A 22,742-nucleotide genomic window follows, 5' to 3' on the forward strand; every position below is an offset into this window, starting at 1 on the left:
TCGCATACGAAAATAGTCCAAGAAAAAGATGGCACAAGGCCAAAGGAACGATCAAGTTTCCCAGGCAGAACTCCAAGAATGATGGAGATAGTTCACTTACCTGCAAAGCTTCCACTGTGAAAGTAACTGGTATTAATAAAAGTGGCAACATATTGGCACATCATTTCTGAGAGCTACAGATGCATGATCAAGGTGAACAAAATTACGATGCTGTGACAGCAGCCTTGCACTACAGCTTGCACGAATTCCTTCCCGGCAGTGCGACACGCTTGCCTCAGCCCTCCCAAGAAGCTCCTTTCGGCTTGGATCACTTTGTTGCATCCTCCGCATAGTGTCAGAGGAGAATAAATCGGGGGGACTCGAATTTCCTCCCAGTGCTGCCTTCTCCCTGGCTCTGTCTGCTCACACGCCAAGTTCAGCCTCAGGGGCTCAGTCTAGACTTGTTCTGACCAACATTTGTAACAGACCAATTTCTGGCGACACGTGAAATTGGGAAGATAAGAGAAGGGCACGATTCGAGTTAATTAGCCCAGCAGGAAACCTTTTCCCAGGTGGGGGCTGGAAAGACGCGTCCAGACTCGCGCCGCAGAGACACGCCGTCTGTCCCCACGCACAGCAAGCCCGCTGACAACGGGAGCTTTGGAGTTTGCAGCTCTCGAGGCGACAGGAGGGAATGACCCTCATAAGAATCCCCCCCGCATGCTTCCACGCAGACGTGAGAAATTCCACAAAAGATTAACAGGGCGACCAACAGCGAGGGACAAAGGACTTTATCCGAAAGTTCCTAGGGGAATTTTGATTCCGGGTTTATCGCAAACGTCTAATCCCAATTCATCAACTGCAGCAGAACTGAGTCAAGATTTCTGATTTTATTCTTCTCCAAAGACAACACGCAGTACATTACTACAAGAGTTTATACACTTATCTTTATACTTTGTATATACTCTCTCTCTATATATATATATATAAAGTTGTGCCTGGTAGGTGACACATGGAAGAACACGGTACCAACTACAAAGCCAATCATTTTGTGTATTCTGATTTCAAGGCTTTTAAGCATTTGGGAAAGGTGTTTCCGAGGTGGAAGCTAACACACGTTTCTGTGAGAAGTTCTCGTATCTGCCGTGCTCCCCCTCTGCTCCCCAATTCCCTGTACTTATGAGCTGTTGATGGTCAGGTCGCGCAGTCACACATCCACTTAGGACACGTATTTTAAGGACGAAAACCGTTCTAAATGGTTTCAGCCCCCTTTCTCCCGGCGGCACCCAGGACGCAGCGAATGCCAGAGCTCAACTCCCAGCCTGGGAGCCGAGTCTTCCCTGCGAGAAGAACCACGCTGGAACTTCACCCTGGGCGACGTAGCAGCAGCCCCCTCCCACCCGCACCCCAGAGAGCCCAGAAACGCGAAGAGCCTCTTCCCTCCCTCAGAGGGGACGGTCCCCTGGGCACGCTCTCGCTCCAGGCTCCACCATTTCTACCTCAGGACTCGCACGGGCGTGAGGTTAGGCAATACCCAGTTACCACCGGCCTGCGAAAGCAGGCTGTAAAGTGAAGGCACACGAGGCTGCCGAGATGGGAAAGTGAACAGACACACGTAAACTTGGTGCAGTTACGTGACAGCACAACCAGACAGTGGAAAGACTCTGAAGCTCGGCTTTAGAGAGTTGGTCTAAAAATGCGTAAGCTCCGTGTTCACTCACAAGGGCCAGACTTCAGCAAGCACTCTTTGAAAGAACAGAGTTGTCTTGTTAAACAATCTTTCCACAATAGGAAATTAAAAAAACCCCAAAAAACGAAACACCAAAACCAAGCCCCAAGCCAACAAAAAAACCACAAAACCACTAACCCACTGCCTTCCATCTGCACAATTTGAGATTCTTTGCATCTCGTCTACGTAAGTGCCTTTTCTTCTATCTTGCTGTCAATTAAGGCAATTACTCCTTTGTTGTTGTTTATAATTGATGTGCAGTGATTGGGTTTATAGTAAACAATATAGTGCAATCCAAAACTGTAATTAAAGACTGATCAATGGGATAAATTCGTTACACATTTTTATTTCCATTATGTGCTCAAAAAGGGAGTGGGGGGGGAGCTGGAAGGATTTTTTTCTCTTGCACCGTTCATAGAAAACTATTCACATTTGGAAGCAAGAGACTGAGTTTATCTGAATGCTGGTACGACTGCAAATTAAAATACAAAATGGTAAGAAATATTTTATATGGACATTGCTAGACAGAAAACTTGAATGAAGATAAGCAGACTTTTTATAAAAAGATTTATTAAAAATAAGTTCTTTAAAGAGAAAAAGTGTGACATGTATATACATTAAATTGTCAAAAACTTTATGGGGCTTATAATACAACGTATTCCAAACTGAACGAGAAACGTTCACTTTTTTTTTTTGACGCCATGCTTACTGGGGCATAACAGCGCACGGGAAGAGGAAAAACAACACAACACACAACCATTACAAGCAAAATCTTGACACTGCATGATGCTATTGTTAAATACAGACAGAAACCAAGAGTGTATGAATACAGTCTTCAGCTGATACAGTTTACCTGATGACTGCTAGCTTCAATTAGTTCTTCATTTCTACTGTGAATTAACAGATATTAGCAAGTGGGTTTGTGTTCTATAAAGGTAGAAGTATTTTGGGGACAACAAAATACCACCCAAAACCAGGTAAACAAATGCATCTTTTCCAGCTCTGTTGCAGTAGATATCAAAGATTTCTTCTTAGGAAGAGAAATACACAATTGCTGGTCTTCTCCTTTAACTCCCGACATCTCTGACAGCCAGAACCACAAAAATAGTTTTTCTTAAAATTATTTTATTTTACAAGAGCATTTTGCACAAAAAGTGGCATGACAAACTAACACTTGATTCTGCATGCTTCAGATGACCTCCGCTTCTCACACTCAGAGGTTGCATTTCGAACTACATCCTTTCAGCTGTGTCTTCTGAAGACTTCCCATTCTTTAGTGCATATACACAGCTAGCTCCGAACTGCAGTATTACAGACGCCTACCCATCCTTACAGCAGACCCCGCTCTAATCTCAGACGTGTGCAGGACTTGCATCTTTAGATCTTCGTAGCTTCCCCTCTAGTCCCATAGTTTAATAAGACCATCCCAGCCGCATGTAATGACTTTAGATGTTTCGTGTGGATGCCACACTGCACCGATACAGACTTTGTCATGTGCTTTTAATCTGCTGTAGAGTTTTGTTGTCTTCCAGTCCCAGATGTTAAGTTTTCCATCTGCATCTCCAGATATCACATAGCTATATTAACAGGATTAAAACAGAAGCTGTATCATGTGTGAAGACCGCTTGCATTATAACGCTTTTACACTGTGCAATGGAAAAGAGCTTCACCCAGCGAGCCTCCTGTCTGACAGCCTGCAAACACACCTACCAGGGAATTAGCATTCACGCCATGCTCTAAAGCGCACAAGTCCTGCAGAAGGCGATTCATCAGCTGGGAGGTAAATGTGCTAAGCAATGCGATTATACCGTACACTGTGTTACTGGAACTAAAAAGAACACATCAGCAAAAGAGAAACTGCCAGAAGTTTCTCGAGAATTTATATAGACACTTCTCTCCACCATTTCCTCCAGTTTTGCTGAGGTTATTCTCCAGTTTTTATAGTAATGAATCTCTTATGTATATACAATGGTAAATGTATTGGCATATTACTGAGCAAACAGGATGAAAAAGGACGAAGAAGATTGTTCTCCAAACAATACATGGGGATACCCACACCAGACCTGCAAACTGGGGAAACTGGGCACGTTGGAATCCCCGGTGTTCTGGACAAGCGCATAGTGCGGGAAGGGAGCCTGAAGGTTTCTGGGGAGACTGCTGGCAAGCACGCGCAAAAAGAGCCAGCTGCGAGGCAGAAGTGGAAGCCTCCGGTGCTGCACCAGGGCTGGGCAAAACAAGGGCAGTCTCTGGATGGTTTAACAGCAACGTGGATAGTCTCTGCAGAATGAGGAATCTGGACTACGTGGACTGTTTTTAAGTGTTGCTCAGAGCAACCACTGAGTATAACTCAGGCCATACCATCATAACACAAGAGCAAACTTTCCATTCTGCTGCTTGGCTAGAGAACTCTCTCTGATGCCGAGTTAGTAAGATGGCTGTGCATCAACGAATGTTGCAGAAGATCCAAAAGGAAATCTAGTGTATGTGCCACCAAGTTTTGAGAGGAAGCTCTTTCCCACAAAAACTTACCTCATGTCAGGTGAAAAATCCACTTGACAGGCGTAGCCAGCCACCATGTGACCTTTGAAAATTTTCTTTTTGTTTAATCTGAATCTGTTCTGAGCTCCAAAAATCAGAATTTGGTTATCCATCGACTGGCAAGCCAACCATTTCCCTACAAATGCAATAAACAAAGGTGGTATAAATATTTTTGCAAATATTTAGTATTCCCTACCCTAATGGAATACAATTTAATAAAGATGTTTTAGTGAAAGAAAACAACATGGACTTTTCTAATCTCAACTCTATCTCATTTTTCCTCTTGGCAGTGCATTAACTCCTGCCTGAGAATCCAGTGAAGATGATGCCCTACAGAACACCATAGAACAGAGACTTCTGTCCTGAACTCTGCATATAGTCACTGCCTTTACGGTGTTTTACGCAAACAGCAGTAACAAAATGTGCTGACTTGACTGTAAATCTGATTGCACTTCCAGCTACTGGCTTGGAATTTGAGAATTTTCTTCAGCTTCTCAAAGAAACAAATCAAGTGTGCACCCCAAGCATGTTATTCTCCTCTGCTACTTTTTAAAAGGTCTGTTTTGGGCATCACTCAGGAAGAAAATATTAATTGATGAGATTCATAAATCAGTGTCCCTAAGCAGAAAAGTTCCACGTCTGTAAAATTTTCCATTCACTTTTCTTTAAAGGACTCATTTAACTCCAAAAAGAGGCATGACCTGTCTGGCACAATCTGTAGTGTAACTATTCCAAAAGAACTTGTTTTGTGTGATATTGCACTACTGTAGGTCAAGATAATGTTAGTTAATATGACAGGTCATGTCTTGAGCTGAAAAGATGACTCTACTTCATCCCTAGCATCATTTACTGTCTCATCTCAGAAATTAAATACTCAAATGCTGGCCAGCCAGAACTGGAAAAAAGAGAAATACAGTATTTCAACATGGAAGAACGAGATGAACTGAAAAACTGGATCAGAATAGAGCAAGTTGTGCAATTTCAGAAACAGAGGTTGAAACAGGCCAGCTTGGGAAGCTAACATTTTCAAAAGTGGCTATCTCTTTCTCCAGAACCTTCCTTTTATATCAGAACCCCACTTCTATTGTTAAGAATAAAATATTTGCGCTGCAAAGCAAGTACAATTTGGTGCTGATACCTGGCTGCAAACATTGGCTGTGCAACAAGGTGATCAGCCAGTACTCAGCATACTGTGACTGTTAACTGTAAATCTGGCAACACTTTAATAATGTTGACACTAAAGGTATTTAATTTTGGCCAAAACAGATAACAGAGATTTTGACCTGTTGGAAGGATTTTCACCAATTACTGGAGGCACTAAACCTTCATCCTCCTAGCTTGATTCTAATTGAATAACATAAACACCAGTGAAACACTAACATACAGAAACACTGAGATAATTTGGGATTTCTCTTATGCAAGTTATTTAGGGTTTATGCAGAACAGAAAGGAACAGCAGTAACAGGATCATGCACACCATCAGTCTCTGCTTTAACAGTGGCACCACAAGGACTGCTGAACTTGCTTAGTATTTTGCAGCCACCGTCAGTTCCCACCATTGTTTCTCTTAATACTTTAAATACAGCAAAGAGCACATTGTAGCTCTATGAAAAGAAAAGAGTCCTTTTGCCCTGTCTGGATGAACGTGTAGACTTAAATTAATACAGTTATCCTGATATAACCCCTCATTTTGACACACTTGTTCTTCTTAAGACTTTTAAATCAAAACCAGATCCAGCCCAGCCTTGGAATAAATGCATACACTGATTTCAGGGGTAGTGTGGGGTGGCAGGGGGATGCAACATTACAGAGGTATAATCAGTACAGCATGGCTAGGTAAGCTAGGCTTAAGAAGGCAGTAAAGTGTTAACCTACCATTTGGAGACAAAGTCACGGCTGGCATCGAATGCATACTTGGCTCAGCTATGTACTTGAAGTCTACAGGAATGTCCCTGCAAAAGGAAGAAGTATGTGTTTTACGAAGACATGGAGATGTTCCAAAGGGCTGCCTCCAGTCAGCTGATTTACTCAGCCATGGAGAGCATGTGGTGGTGTCCAAAGGAAGAACGGGCAAAAGCTCAAAAATATTATGAACGTCCATGTAGAGAGCTCCAGCAGTGGAGCCATCTACAGGATAACCTGATAGAGCAAATTTACCCCAATCAAATGACCCAGAGTCTAAAGCAGAATCATAATTCCAATTCTTACGAATAAAACTAACACAAAGATACTCTATTGCCTCCAGTTTAACTGCAGCTCTTACAAAATTGTTAGGAAGAATAGACTGATAAATGCATGTGTCTTACTGGAATGTCTTACTGACTTTTGTTTTAACTAGAGTATTTCTGTCTTCTCTTTTAAAGGGAAAGAAAACAGGAATCTCTCTCTCTTGTCCCTGTGACAATGCCCTTGTCCTCCTGCTCTCCCCAAATGGAATGCCAACCAATTCCAAATGTTCCCAGCTGAACTGAACCATGAATTCCTTGGTCTCAATTCCACACAGGACTGTGCCAGCATATGTTAAGAACATGCGCTGTCCTGTACAAAGGCATTTGGACCTAGGGAAAAAACAAATACAGTCTAATCCTTACTCAGCAGAGCTGTCATTTGGTTTTGAATATATAAATTGAATTACTAATGGGCCGTGCATATTCATAGTATTCCTCATACTCTCCACTAAAAGGCTGGTAAAAAGGGAAGGCATGCAGGTGTCTTTCGCATTAAGCAAAAGAAATCTCCAGCAGAAAATAGATTTGATTAATGTATTCAGCAGAAAACACATGCAAAATGTTCTGTAGCAACATTAATTAATACAAAGGGGATGGTTATGACTTCATTGTCTAATTCACCCAGTAGAAGGGCTGCTGGGACACTACCAGAGCAGAGAGTGTGGGTGGCTGCCTTGTACTCGCTGACCGAGCCTTACTGGATGGGCATACGGTCAACCTTAGCAAGGTAATTACAATTTAATTTTATTGTGGAGTAAGTTATTTCCCATCATTTTGTGTTAAGCATGGTGCACATGGGCAGCACGATGAGAAGCTGCTCTGTTGTCAGGAAGCAACGCAAACAGCTCCTTTGAGTCAAATGTTAAAATCATTTACCCCTCTGCATAAGAAGGGCAACCCAATTAATACACTCTGTGGATAAGAGCACGTACAGGGATAACTGGCTTCCAAACAGGCAGACCTATGACTGCTGCTGGACAGTAAATCTGTAAAGGATTAACAAAAAGCCTGACCAACATGACAGCGCAGGAAGAGCAGCCCCTCGTGCCCCAGCCCACCCTTTTGCATCAATACCCAAACAGCTTCAAACCCCACTGGCAGCAGGACATGAAGTCATCGCTGCAGTAAGGCCAGATCCCAATCGACTCCCAGTATCCGACACCCCCCCAGCCCACCAGTCATCTGGAGTCCTCAATGCCAGGTAAAAGCAATCCCATTGGAAGCCCCGTTAAAAAGTCTCATCACAGAAGATGCATCTGCAATGCCGAATTGTACTGCGGCGAGAAATTTAAACGCAGCACAGGTTGGTCTGCCTTCTCTCCTTCAGAAATGAAGGTAGGCTCATCTAGTGCAATTTATTCAAGAGAGCTCTGCTTTATGTTGAAACCTACCAGACACGCTTAAGACAGCTGCAGGATACCCTGCATTAAACTATTAGGCAGAATAAAGAGATACCTTTATGTTTCACGTTTGCTTCCAGTCAAATTGCTAAATAAGCAATATCAGCCTACTCCTTTAAAAAAAACCACAAAAAACAAGATAGATCCTGTCATGGTTGCCTGACCTCAAAACTCATGTGATATATTGTTTGCTGAAATTTTTAAATTTAAAGATCTTCATGTCCTTTCCCCACTTCATAGCATTTCAAAGGCTGAAAAGTTTTAAATATGAAAAGTAGTATATGCTAGACAAAATTTAGAAACATGATACTCTGGGGTTCTAAGACAACTTCTTCCCCAAGCAGCAGAAAGAAACAATCTTTTTAAAGAAAGAAGAGGGAAAAAAAACAAAACACCCCATACCACCAAACCCAACCCAACCCAATTTTGGGATCTGCACACCACAGAGAGCTCCCTCAGGAGACCACGGTACCTTTACCAGGAATAATGGAGTGAGAAAGGCCTCCTGAGGAGGAGTGCAGCTTTACAGAGATGACAAGCCTCCTAAGCCTGCCAGGATAATAACTAAGCTACTACTGTACTGTTCTTGCTTTGCTAGCTGACTTTAAGGTAAAAGGAAATAAAAGCCTCCAAGGTCAATCGCCCAAATCATTTCACTGTTCATCCAAGTAGGATCAGATGCATACGAAGGAGACAAAGACAAAATAACATTTTGCATTACTAGAAGAAAGAACACAGAATAAGATACCCACGCCAGCTTCAGTATCACTGCTGTAATGATACAATCATGCAAAATGCAGAAGCAGACAAGTTTTAAAGTACTCCCATTAAGAATCCTAAAGAAATCATTTAATCTACAAGAGTCTGTGCTATACTTGCAGTCTGAACCTTCAGCAACCAACCAACTGCAAATCACTGTACAGCACAGTGAAATCCATGCACAGGATGAACTCCTGGGGAACAGAGATTTAAATTCTCATGGGAGAACTTCACTGTGATGAAGTTCGACATAGCATCCCATTACCAGCTCTGGCCAAGTCAAAGTGTTTACAAAACATACTACAAAATTCCTCTAGACAAATGAAACTAAGCAATTAGACCAGCTTTAATTGCTGGCTTTTAAGGCCATACTCAGGTCAAAATTACTTCTGCTTTGTTTCTGTAGGATACTGAAGAAATATTGTGCTGAAGAACATATGAAGAAACGTGCCAAAAGGTACAGCAACCAAATCACCCTAAGTTGCAGATAAGCTTCCTTATGAACTTAGGAAAAAAGGATTTGAGGTGCAGCATGAAATAATTTCCTATGGAAGTTTTCAAGCTCCAAAAGCTTCTGTACTTAATACATTAATTTAGTTTTAATGCATTGTTAAAAATCTGGATCTTGAAATGACAAAAATATGTCTACAGACCGATTAACATGTATCATGGCAAGCTGTGAAGAAAGGTTTCAAGTTATGCCTAGGAAGACAGCATTACATTTGCTTTTTATAAAACCAAAAACATGCCCAACAACTGTATTACACAATATTGCCTACAGTTGAGTTCCCTATTATCTGAACAAGGGAGCTCTTTCTTCAGCGTACAGCAAGCACAGTACATATTTTCTTCTTCAGAAGGAAAAAAAAAATCTGCTACTGGAACAATCAGGTTGCGATGTTCCCATGCCAGAACCTTTTTGCCTCTCCTGCTCTTCTCCACAGGGTGACTAAATCCACCCACTTCGCTATTTATTTCAGCCATCAACACACAGCTCACAAAACAAGGGCAATCCAAACTCAAGGAAACAGCAGGTTTGTGCAAGTGAGATCCACCTCCCACACGCCAGAGAGGAGACATTCCTTAGCAGATAGGATATTGTGAAGATTTTTCTTTAAGGAGCTCAGTAAATACATGGGTCTAATTACGAAGTACTGAACAGAGGCTCTCTTGGAGTGACATATGGTGACAGCATTCCATGTCTAGCCTAAGACTGGGCTCCCAGACTTCGGTCATTACCACTGCTGCTACTGGCAATGATAGCAGCCGATCACAGACATGCTGAGGGTTTTGCTGGCTGCTTGGGTAACATTTAAATACCACAGATTAGAGTCTCTTGTCTAGTGTTGTTTTTTTTTCTTTTTTTAAAAAAAAGCTAGGAAGGAACGGATTAGTCACAGAGCTGTCGAACTAGCGTCTGTATTGTGCAACAGCTTTGCATGTGCGAACAGCAAAAGGAAATGGATAGCTAAAGACATGGGAGTGACTGTTTCAAAAAGAAATTTGAAATCCTAGAGAAATCTTAAAAGTCCTAAGCTGAAAATCTTAGTACCTAGAACCTTGTGGAAAATATTTCCACTAGGAGAGATTTGTTTTCTCCCCAGATATGTTAAAAATTGGAAGCCATTTAAAATTATATTTCTTAGGAGTTTTTCTTGGATAGACTTTTACTTTTCTGTCACCTATTGTATTCATACTGTGGGTATCAATAATTGCCAAAAAAGCCAGACTACCACAAGACTAGAAATGAACCTACACTAAACTAGTTATTTCACACATGGGCCAAGTATTATATAATACTATGCACACCCAAGATCAAAGCATTCAAAAACGACACACACTAATGTAACAGAACAGACATTTCTTTAAAAGGTTAACTTAAGGGCTGAAGAGACAACAGAGATCACTAATAGAGTGCAGCGTGCTTCAGGCTGACAGGGCTGTCTTATGCTTTCTTTGGAGGAAGAGGAAATCTATGTAGTGTCTTGAGCACTAAGCCAGAATAGGGTTTTAAAGCTAGCTCTTCCTCAGCTAGCTAGAACTCAGTACACTCTAGGGTCCTATGCACTGCGTATACTTTTAATAATAAACTCTCTTCCCAGTTTGCTCATAACATTCTTCTAAAATTCAAAATTTTAAACTTACCATTCCCAGACTCTTAAACTCTTGTCATCAGATGTACTCACAAACCTTCTATTTTCATCCACAAACACAATGGTGTTGACAGCTCCCAAATGCCTATCGTATTCCTGCACAATCTCACCACTTCGAATATCCCACTAGAAATAAAAAAGTGAGAATAAGACCTTGGTTTCTACTAAATATCAGAATTTTTAGAGGAAGAGATATTAAGCAGACATACCTGCACAATTTTCTTATCGGACATTCCTGCAACAAAGAGATTTTGTTTATCTTCGTCAGGATTGAACTTGACACAGTAAGGAACCTTTCTATTTGTGAATCTTGAAATACATTGCCCTGCAACAGATAAGCCATTCACAGTGCATCAGGTTGGAAGTTCTACGGGCTGACTAGTTTTTTGCAGATATTGATAAAAACCATTACCTTTCTTTTACTTTACTAACAGCAGAAAATATTTGTTTTAAAGCCCTTGAGAAGATTAGAGGGTGGAATTTACCCTGCTCTTTGATTAGACCTTCTTTCACATGTTTGCATGCACGCACCCGTATAAACACATACAAACTGTTCCATACCTTTACTACAGCTTTTCAAACAATGTAACTGTTCAGTACCCTGTATGTCATCAGAACATGTCAAGGACATCACGACTGGTCAGAATATCACAAGCTGACCACTGTCTTCACAAAACATCACCTCCTTAGGATCAGAGGTCTTCTTGACAAGAGACTTAAACTCGGGCAAGAATTCCTCAATCCTAAGCCTAGGAAAGGATAACAGCAATCCAACTGCAAAACAAACCAGTGACCTCTTCTCATAGCCTCAGCCATAAACACCCTGATTACATGGTATCCACAACTTAGAGGAGCCTGTTTTAATCTGACAGCTCAATACGGGTTTCAGGTGTCAAAATAACCGAGTTCAGGCTCAAGACTGAAGAGTCTGACTTATACTTTTCTGGCTGTCACCTGTATGAGACTAGTGGCACTGCTAACCAAGAAAGCTAGTGTCTTTTTCAAATGTGGAGACTTCCTGTTGTAGGAACAGACTTATGTTTAAAAGAATATTGACACAATCTATCCTGTATCTTATTAGTTTAAGAAACTATTTGGAGCAGAATGTTGCAGAGCATCTTCCAGTGGTTCTGCGAGAGCATCAGATCTACCCTCCACTCCCTGTACCAGCAGCTCAATTTCCACCACCCTTTTCTTATTTGGAGTGCTCTTCAAGTTCAGGTTAACCAAAAGATCAAGTGAAATAATCCTTCTAAATTAAGCATATTTAGGTATAAAGTCTGATTTCATTACATTTTTTACATTCCTTACAATTTTATGTCTGTAAATTTAAACATGCAATTAACTGATTTGGTAAAACTTTGTCTTTTTCCTGAAAATTGTTCTACCATTACAAATAACTATGAAACTTCTCAAATAAAAAAGTATATGAAATACAGGTATATAGGCAGTGTCAATTGCACCATTACAGATAACAGCAAAACATTTCAGAATAAAAGACCATTCATCCTGAACACTGAACTACAAGATGATATTAAGGATAATTAGAAACAATCTGACTGATATTTTGATAGTTACTATTAAACATAGTGCCAAATAACAGTGTTTACAAATACAAGCCTACCTGTTTCAGTGTCCCAGAGTTTAAGATAGCGGTCATATGCAGCACTAAGAAACCGAGTCCCAGCATTATTAAAACAGATGTCTCGAACAGCTTTACCATGTCCTACGAGATAGAAAAAATGCGATAATAAACTTTCATCCATTCATGCTTAGAATTAATGTTTCTTTGAAAAATATTACTTGTGTTAAATGCTCCAGTCTTTAACAATGCAAAGAGAACAAGGAAATCACTTCTTGAAGTTCTTCATAAGCACTAGTACAGAGTGATTGAAGTGAGAAAGAAAAAGTAAGTCCAAACGAACAATGAGAATAAAGCCCCAAAATCTCCACACCTCTAAAGCACTGGGGAAACAAAAGCATTGCACAGAACCAACTACTGTGCATCATTCATAAATTGATACACAAGCAGAACTTCAAGTACTGTTGACTTCAAAGATAGTTCTGGTCACAGTTAAGAGCTGCAAGAGAAGTTTAAAGCACTGTAATAAATGTCAACATCTCATGAAAAAGAGGAGAGACAAACACTACAGGAGACACATTCACAGGAGAAACATTTAAAATTAGAAAACAGGTACAAAATATGGGAAATAGTAGATCAGAAAATTAAGAATGCTTTCGTCTGGTGTTAACCTTGCTACCCCTCAACCCCAATACTTTCATCTGACCACCGCATCAGACTTGTAGAAGATCTCTTTAGTTAAAATGTTGGCACAGTAACTTAAATACAGCAAAACAGCAGGTGAATCTGGTTGATAATAAGGACCTTTCCAGAAAAACAGTGAAACTGTTCAGAAAGAACAGTCTATTGAGAGAGAACTTTTTTTGAGCCATCATCTTTGCCACACTGCTGTCATCAGATATATTAGGTGAAAAAAGACTTCTTTGTTGTTACTCAACGTATATTCACTCGGTGTTCTAGAAATGTTCGCATTTCAAAAGGAGAATCGGCTGCTTTTGTTCTGCATTCAAGGCTGCTAAGAAGTTTATATTTGTCTCTCTCTCGGCTATCTGCTTTAAAAAGCACCTGTTACATGAACAAAGATGGCACTTCAACCTAAAAAAAAAAAAAATTCCCACGTTTTGCACTAGAAACTCAGCACACAAGGGACGACCTCTTTAAGGTGGGATCATCAGACCATGAGATGCCCTCGCTGCATAAATACAGAGGGCTGCTCTTCTCAACATGAAGATCAGGCAATTTAATTTCACAGTTCTGCCTTTGGAAAGGAGTCTTGCATAAAGTATTGAAGACTGCAGTACACTAATGTTTTCTCTTAAGGGTTGTAGGGTGTTATACATCAACATTAAATTGCTTGGAATAATGGCAAAGGTTCACTAAAAACTTCCACCTTTTTAATTCTTATTGCCAGATCATACTGAATACCATTTGCACTGGATGCCTACAAGTACTCTCTACAATAAACTAATAAGTTAACCTAAAGCATATCTTTCCATGCAGTCGTTTTAAATATACATCAGTTTAAAAAAAAGACTATTACCAATAAATGTTCGTAGACATCGTCGATCACCATATACTTCCCATAGCTTGGAAGAAAAAAAGGGATGGGGAGAAAAGATGTCAATCATTAAATAGTAACGGTGCTCAAATTTAGTGCAAACATATATGGCAACATCTTCTAAGAAATCAGTTACAAACATACGACATCTACCAACTAATCATAACTACCCAGGAATTCACAAAAATGTTCTGTCACCTTCTTGTTAGCGAAACCCCCTTAAAATAACTAAGAATCTCATACCATATTCCAACTTCAAAGCCCTGAGGTTTTGCTAGTGAAAACAAAGAAAAAACCTCACAAAACATCAGCTTTCTAATACGACATATGGTGCACTAAAATGAGATCAGTTCAAAACCACAAATGCTTCAGCAAAACACTTCAGCAGAAACCTATTGCTAGTTGTAAAACTAGGCTTTACAGAAAATGAATTATTATAATAACAAAGGCAATAACCTGAGGAAATCGTGACCTTCTAAATGCTATTGCTAAATGATTAACACTGTTCTAACACCCACAGTCTTGTGTATTACTTCTACCTTTGTTTCAATGAATTTGTAATTTAAAATTCAAGTGAGAAAAATAAAAGTAACATGGACAAAAGGTATTTAGAAGTACCAAATGTTTAAGTATTCAAAAATGTATTTTCTGTACCCAATGATGGCATAATATGAAAACAGAAAAATAACTCACCTTAATTTTGCAATCCATAGAGCAAGACAACAATATATGCCCAGAGAGAGGAAACAACCTAACTGCACTGACACCCTGTAAATAAGAACGTAATTTAACAGTAAGTGGAGCATCTAGGCATTTCCTCAGTTCACTTGTCCTCTTTTCTACGCAAAAAGCTAAAGCTTATCTTCATAAAATATACGGATATTGTATCTTGAAAAGAAATAACCTACCCACATTCCATTTGAGGAACAGTGATGCGTTTTGTACAATTGTTATTGGCAACAAATTGACTCACTTCATCAGCTGCTTATATACCCTCCTTCAACAGTCACACTGTTACTGTGGTAAACACAGCAAAGAAATACAAATTGTGGGTTTGGGCGACTGTTTCTGTATAACGAGCCTTTTCAAGTGGGGCAGGTGAGGAATTTTTCCACAAAAAACATTTCTGGCGAGCTCCATTTCTTACATATGCTACCAGTGGCTTCCACCCACTGAATTCAGATTGCCTGGGCACAGCATCTTCCCATCTATCTGTATGTCAGGTACTCCTTCCAGAGGAAGTCCAAAGAATCACCAGGTACTCATGGTTTGATGCCCCTTCTTTCAGTTTCATATCAATTAGTCTATTTATGTTCCACCCAGTTCCTCCCACCCCTGGTTGGAGTTGGGTGCTTAATCCTCCCTATTATTGTGTACTTGTATCCCCCAGCTTTTCTAGATTTGTCAGCCCATGTCTCTGCTTCTCTCATCAATATTGCTATTCATCTCCTGTTTGAAGGAAAAAGCTGTTTTATGCATCAGTCTGTTCTAGTAGGATAACAGGCAGAGGAGTGACTAGTGTTTTGGGGAGGAGATGTTATTCTGGAAAGCAATGATAGTTGCAGCTACAAGCTCTTTGATGCACCAATCATTATAGCAGAGTTCAGAGTTGTGACTCAACTAAAAAAGGGTAAAAACTAAGCGTGTTGCCTGTGTCCTCCTTTCTTCCATCTTTCAGATATTATTAAGGTGCTGTCCATTGCAGCACAGCCTATTCCCTCAAGCAATACTGAAAATTAGAGACAAAACCAGCAGCAAATTGAGTATAAGCTTAAGAAACCATTATGTATATAGTTATGGGCTCTGGCACAAGAAGAAACTTCAAATGTTAACTAGCATCATCAAAGAAAACTCTTAACAAGGCACACCTATCAAAGGTAATAGCTGTATTTGGGAATCCTGTACTGGTCATGCATCACAATCACAAAACCTATATAACTTTTCATAAATTTGATATGAAATAGCCTTTAAGTACTTTTACTGTTTTCTCCGGGATTTTTAGAATTAGCCTTACTCTTTTTCATGTGGTAGTTTAGAAAATAACTTAAAATCTCACAGAAGTCACTGAACAATATTTGTCCCTTTAAGGGGCATCAGAAAGTCACTCTGTTAATGAAAAAGTATGTGCAGTAAACTGCATTTGAGCAGGCAAACACCTTGTGTGAGCAATGCAACCAATTACATGCATAATGTGATAAAGATGAAAATACTCCTTCCAGTGCCTACTGACACTTCAGTTTTACAGAAGTTACTAGCTTCAGACACAAAGTGAAGTGGGTTTTTATAATGCACGCTCACAAACACGACTGCCTACCTTTGTATGTCCAGACCACACATGGATTTGTTTCTTTGGAAGATAGCACTTCTCAGGTGGCACTGTAGAACGGAGATTAACTCCAACGTCTTGAGGGACATGAAGATAAGATCTCCCCTGATAGTCATACATTTCCTTAACTGAAAAGGTAAACACAGAATTCTGAGAATCCAAGAGCCTATATTCCAAGAGGTTATAAACTTTGAAGGGCTCAACAGCCACACACAATTAAGGTTTTTCTCAACACAGCTGCTCTGCTGTGAAGTGAGGGGGAAAAAAAAAAACCAACCACAAAACCCCAACCCACTTCACAGGAGACAGATGGAAATCTTATTTGACATCAGTTGAACTCAAATTAAGTCATCTGAGTTCCCATTAAGTCACTTCAGTAAAGTCTACTTGGAATCTGATAGTCTGAATATTAAGACAATCTCCCCCCCAACACATCTTACTCATCATCAAACAGCACGAGAGTTCCTCAGGCCAACAAGGGTTTGCTTACACTACCTCTACAAGGATTATAATGTGCAACTCTAACCCTGGCATTTGCTTGCAATTCACATTCCAGCCAGCTCTGTGCTGTGTCAGTCACATCAACAGAATTACAAACCAGAGAAAAAAAGATCCATTTGGCCAGTGCGAACCAATATTGGTCAGTGGTAGCCAACAACTGCTCTTTAACTAGATTTAAGAACTGACTGGACAGTCAGACATGCAGGGATGCATTGTGCAAGGAAATGGATATTTCAGAGCAGACTTGTGTTGGATAGCCACGACATTAAACTGTGTACTGATTAAATTGATTTCTCAGCTTCTGGGATATTGTCATGGCAGTTTTGGTTGTACAAGTGACCTCCTGCACAGTATCAATGTTTACATGTCTACAAAATGGCATGTTTCTGGAATGTTTGTGCTTGAGAAGATTAAACTTTATCTTGTAAGGTCTTCCACTGTGAAATTTCAGGTAGACACAATGAAAAGCTGGACACAAAATCATTATTCTATAGGAAGCTCAATGGCTAAAATCTCAGGTTTGTTATGCTTGTCACTATTTAATAAATAGTCATAATCTATTACATATAAACAGAATGAAGCACTAATGTCAGCAATGCAGATCTTGCAGCCTCCTCTTCTTTAACGCATGTAAGAAAGGATGTTCTAGCCTGTGTGTGTGAGCCTGGCTGTAGAAAATGGTAAACAAAGAGGGACTTTGTTTGCCTAACTATCTGTGCCAAGCAATATAAGGCAGGACAGTTTTACATGCAGAGAATTGAAATAACAGTTCCCTAAAATCACTTACTTTTACTTACTTAGCAAACCATTTTCTTTGAAGGTACCACATACTACAGGCTTCCACAGGAGAATTATTTGATAGACAATTATTCATAGTATGACAGCAAGAACATTTACATTAAGAACTGAGGAAGTATAAAGTCCAAGTGATTTTCTAAATTGTATATAAGCCATAACTCAAGGCAGTACCTACTGATGGAAGTACTGACACATAAAACTGCAGTAATTCTGAAGCTGAAACTAAGCCAAACTCATAACTTTAAAATCTTTGCTCTGTAAAATAGGAAAGGGATATGTACATCTAGTATGATTAAAAATAAATAAAGCCAGCATCCTGGAAGATGACATTTCCATGCTGCTCTGCACAGTATGAAGTAGAATTAGTCCAAGTTTCTCTCTTTCCCTGTTCTTTACGCTCATGCATGTGAGTGCTATTATCTCCAATACAGAAACATCAAGGTGCCTCAGCAAAACTGCTGTGACTGTCTGCCATCCTTACTAATTAACATAGCAGGCAAGAAAACACAGTGAGCAAGAAAATGAGAACAGACAGGAAGATGCCCTTACCATGCAATATAGTCTTCTCCTCTCCAGGTTTATCATCTTCCAGTTTTCCTCTCTTCTGCCTCTTAGCTGTTATTTCATCCAACTCTTTCTGTTCTTCCTGGAAAACCAAGCGTGATCTTGACTTTTAAAAATTCAGCATTTGGAATCATGTAACAAAATCCAGAACTGCACTACTGTTTACTTACTATTAAGAACACATTTATTTGCTAAGTGAGATTAGAAATATTTCTAAGCATCAATAAAAACAATACCTTTATCAAAAATAGAATAATTTAAAAAGCTATGTACACTGACAAGAACTGAATACTATCTTTTTATTCATAGACCACAGCTAAGCATCACTGACTGAACAAGAATGCTGTTTATTGGTTGGAGAGGGGTTGGGGGGGTAATTGTTTTTCTGTTTGTTCTTTTCTTCTTTAAGCAAGTTTTACTTTCAGTTCTTTTCAAGCTGCTTCTGTTTATAGAAGTCTTTTAATCCATCTCTACACACTACACACAGATACCATTATTTCCAAACAATCTTGCAAATAATTGAATGCAGAATACTCAGAGCACCTTATATGGACATATCACTTGAAATGTTTCTATTACCCTAAAGCACAGCATGGATCTTCTGCCTGGAAAAACTAGTAGTGCAGCTGGATCTCTTAAAGCCACTGCAATCTAGCAACAATTTGTACCTATTGTGTTAAAGCAGTACTTACTTCTGATGGTTTGGCTACTTCTTTTTCATCAACATACTTCGCCCACGGTCCCAGAAAACCATCAATATTAGATGCATCATTCTCCTTGAATTTCTTCCTTTTTTCAATTTTCTTTTGTCCCGTTTCAAACACTGTTAAACCTGAAGAAAGAAACAATGCCCTGCCGAGCTACTAACACAGAATGCAACATCACAGGTCACATCATAGTCAGTTTAAAAGAAAAAACCACCACCCCTCCTTCCAATACACACAGCAAAATGGAAAAAACATCTGAGCAAAACTGGCCAAAGCATTGCTAACTTTTCTAACCATGAACCCTGCTAACTGTGTACAGGAACAGAGGAACTACTTAAACTGCGTGTCATGCTTTGTTATTTAACCATGCATGTACCCATGCATTTTTAACAATAAGCCTGCAGACCTTATGAATACATCAATTTTCATACTCTAAATAGTGCAGTGTATGAAAGAGTAGAGTCCTAACAATAGGCCTCCCATTCCCCTCACCCCTGTTTCTTAAAATAATCCCCCAAATCCAAAATAAGACAAGTCTCCCAAAACCCCAACCACAACTGTGCATTTTAATTTAGTAAAAAGTCATAGAAATCTTTGGATTGGAAGGGACCTTTAGAGGTTATCTAGCCCAACCCCCCTGCAGTGAGCAGGGTCATCTTGCACTAGATCAGGTTGCTCAGAGCCCTGTCCAACCTGGCCTTGAATGTTTCCAGGGATGAGGCATCTAACACCTCTCTGGGTAACCTGTTCCAGTGTTTCACCACCCCCACTGTAAAAGAATTCTTCCTTATATCTAGTCTAAATCTACCTTCTTTTAGTTTAAAACCAGTACTCCTTGTCCTATCACTACAAGCCCTATTAAAAAGTCTGTCCCCATTGACACGGTCATCTACCTACAAGAACTATCTTGTTCTTTCATACAAATGCCAGCTTTTCATGAATGCTGTGCCCCCAGAATTCCATTTGTCAAAACCATTAAACAATATAGATATGGGAGGAGAAAAAGTTAAAAGATGTTAAAGTAATGACTTAAAAGTTTTCCAAAAGGTTGTAAATACAATTATGTGCAATTTTCAAGAAACGTTTTCCTACAGCATCAGTAATACTCATCTAGTGCAAAGGAGCATAAGCAAGAGAAAATAGGCAATGTAAAAATTAAAGTAATGATCATGTGAAGGAATGGTACATTAATGAAGAGTTTTCTTAAAATACACTGCTAAAATTCCATTATGAAAAGGTTTTGGTGTTTCCTTTTTTTTTTTTTTTTAATAATTTAATCTTAGCCATTTCTGCCTAATGTCTTTAGCAGCTATATCAAAATAAGTCTATTTTCTGTATCTTACTTTGGAAGGAAAGAGTGAAATAACCTTGGATATATTCCATGGAAGAGGACACAGAAATAAAGAACCTTTGTATACACATGTGAATAAGATGTTACAAAAAGACATGCAAGGGAAAAACATCACTGTAAAGTTTACACGGGTACAATTTTCCAATGCAAATAAGTCACTTTGAGTGTTAAATATCTTGTATCAAAGTATAAACTACAAACCCCATGCCTCTGGTAGTCCATCCTCCCAGTGGCACACTATGCCTTTGCAATTTGGCAACCTTCCAATGATTTTACTTTTCCAAACACCCCAAACAGCTTAACTCTGCTAAGCAGAGGTAAGATGCAATTCCCAACGGAATGCTAGAGGCTGCATACAGAGTGATCAGTTTGCTACTGAGTAGCACAGTTAAGGTGATTAGCCCAGCATACACGTATCCTAATGCAGACATATGACAATTCTAGCTAAGACGGAATTTAAGAGGACCAAAAAGCTCTGTTTCAAATACACCGATCGATTCTATTCATGTAATGGCACATGCTAGGTTCCAATTACAAATCCCAATTTGAAAATTGACATAATGATTGTCTGAAATATTTGCTACTTCACGAAAACAAAGACCCCAATATCTCTCTTCCCTCTTCACCTTACAATTGTAACACATCTTCATTTATTGTGCCTTTGGACATCAGAAGTCTCATGATTCCTTCCTTTGCTGATACCTATTACATATCTTAGTGAAGAAGAAATGGAAACAGTTATCAGTTGCAAGTCATTTATATGAGATTCTGAAATTTTTACCTTGATTTTTTTCAGCTTCTTCTACAGAACCAATATATTTGGTAGCAACTTCAGGGTTATCTATAGAGGGATCTAGTGCATAACCTAGAACAAGAGGGGAAATACAATACTGTTATTTCAAGTTTTTTAGTTTTGTACAACTTTTATTACTCTCTCCCCCCCCTACATTCCATATTTTTTTTTTTTCCTGTTGGCTCTCAGTGAGCTAGGGATGAGGAAAGGTTGACACTTTGAAATCACACCCACTTTTCACTTGGCCTGGGTATTAGGATTAGTACAAAGTATTACCATGAGGTCCTTGAGTATGCATTGCTGCCAGAATGCTTAAATTTGCTCAAGCTTCAGAAGCAAATAAACATAATGGTCAACAGTTAACATAAGACACAAAGGGATGGTAGTCACAGGGAGCACAGTCACAGAATCTTTCTAGTGGGAAGGGACCTCAGGAGGCCTCTGGCCCAACACCCTGCTCCAAGCAAGGTCAACACTGAATTCAGATCAGTTTGCTGTAACACAAACATTAGTTGTTTAAAAGTCACAGCAACCTCTTCTTGTTGTAACATGGCATAACGAAAAGACGACTCCAAGCTTATGTTAGTGACATGTGACTTCAAACAGATGCTGCTTGAGTCCAGGGCACTGATCCTTGGTTTGCGAAGCCAGCAAGCCATGCTGAAACCAGCCTGCTGCTGCAGAGTCTCCTTTGGTCCGCAGCCCCCTTGCCCTGCCCACCACCTCCGCTGGGCCAAGGCGAGTGCTGCTCATCTCTGGTTGCCCTGGGGATGGCAGCAGCTGGAAGGAAGGGGACAGAGATAGGGAAAAAGGAAAGCAAATGAAGTCTCCTAGGGCTTTGTGCATGTTCTGTTTTCCCCAGCAGAAATTATTTCACCCTTCTCCTGCCAGAGCTGGGAAAGCTTGGTCCTTCAACTTGAAAGCAGTTGCTTTAACTAACGCGGATGGCATCAGAAGCAGCAGCAATGGCCTTTAATTTTTAAAAGAATTAAGTATTCACATCTTCATTTCCTGATTACAGCTATTGAGTCTCGCTGAAAAAAAAGAAAAAACCCCAAAAAACTGCTGTACCTACTCTTATAAATAATTTATTAAATGCATCAGCATTTCCTAGATATTCCGGGTATTTACAATTTTTGATATTGAAGTTCTCATTTTAATATGCATATCTTACAGTTTTTCTTTATTTCTTCTGAAGTGGATAGCATGATCTTAGGAGAATAGGATAGACAAATAAATTCATCTAGTTTCCAAGGAACAGGTGCACTGAACAGTTACTGACCACCATGGCTTTTTTTTGGGAAAGACTGCACCCTGGTGGACATATCACCAATTTTCATTAAATATTACTCAAGTGACAAAATGTCCCTTGAGGACCCAATGAGAATTTCTCCATATCAGGAAGGGAAAAAAAGAAAAAAAAAAGCACTGAAGATATTAAGAAATCACACACAAAAAAATCAAAGGAATCCCCCAGCATACAGTCTGATTCTTGTACTTTCGGTGATTCACAGAGACAATCATTAACAGTGGGAGATTACCCAGTCCACCCCAGACACCAATGGCCCATAAAAGCACTTGGGTGCATACAAGTTGAGAACCTATCAACATCATCCCAATAGCCAAAAGAGATCATTTCCCCAGCCATTTCTCAGAAAGACTACTGTCCTAGAAAATGGTCCAGTTGATTTTGTTTTAGATGCTGGGAAAAAAAATTGAAATTAGTAAAAGCACCATTCCAAGAACACAGCAAGTGTTCCCAAACAAATGGAGCAA

General features: G+C 39.7%; 1 protein-coding gene across 1 annotated transcript in view; it reads right to left on the minus strand.

The window, feature by feature from the left end:
• Nucleotides 1–1,949: 1,949 nt before the first annotated feature.
• CDC40 (cell division cycle 40) overlaps nucleotides 1,950–22,742 on the minus strand; it is a 46,041-nt gene continuing 25,248 nt past the window's right edge. The window contains exons 4-15 of the mRNA XM_075414222.1: nucleotides 20,955–21,038; nucleotides 18,808–18,947; nucleotides 18,101–18,197; nucleotides 16,241–16,380; nucleotides 14,620–14,694; nucleotides 13,909–13,954; nucleotides 12,411–12,512; nucleotides 10,996–11,111; nucleotides 10,779–10,912; nucleotides 6,122–6,198; nucleotides 4,238–4,382; nucleotides 1,950–3,285 (exon numbers count right to left, since the gene is read on the minus strand). Of these exons, the coding sequence (XP_075270337.1) occupies nucleotides 3,108–3,285; nucleotides 4,238–4,382; nucleotides 6,122–6,198; nucleotides 10,779–10,912; nucleotides 10,996–11,111; nucleotides 12,411–12,512; nucleotides 13,909–13,954; nucleotides 14,620–14,694; nucleotides 16,241–16,380; nucleotides 18,101–18,197; nucleotides 18,808–18,947; nucleotides 20,955–21,038 (1,334 nt within the window). The 3' untranslated portion in view covers nucleotides 1,950–3,107. The remainder of the gene's footprint in view (nucleotides 3,286–4,237; nucleotides 4,383–6,121; nucleotides 6,199–10,778; nucleotides 10,913–10,995; nucleotides 11,112–12,410; nucleotides 12,513–13,908; nucleotides 13,955–14,619; nucleotides 14,695–16,240; nucleotides 16,381–18,100; nucleotides 18,198–18,807; nucleotides 18,948–20,954; nucleotides 21,039–22,742) is intronic.

The sequence above is a fragment of the Opisthocomus hoazin genome, chromosome 2, assembly GCF_030867145.1.
Source record: "Opisthocomus hoazin isolate bOpiHoa1 chromosome 2, bOpiHoa1.hap1, whole genome shotgun sequence".
Lineage (NCBI taxonomy): Eukaryota > Metazoa > Chordata > Aves > Opisthocomiformes > Opisthocomidae > Opisthocomus > Opisthocomus hoazin.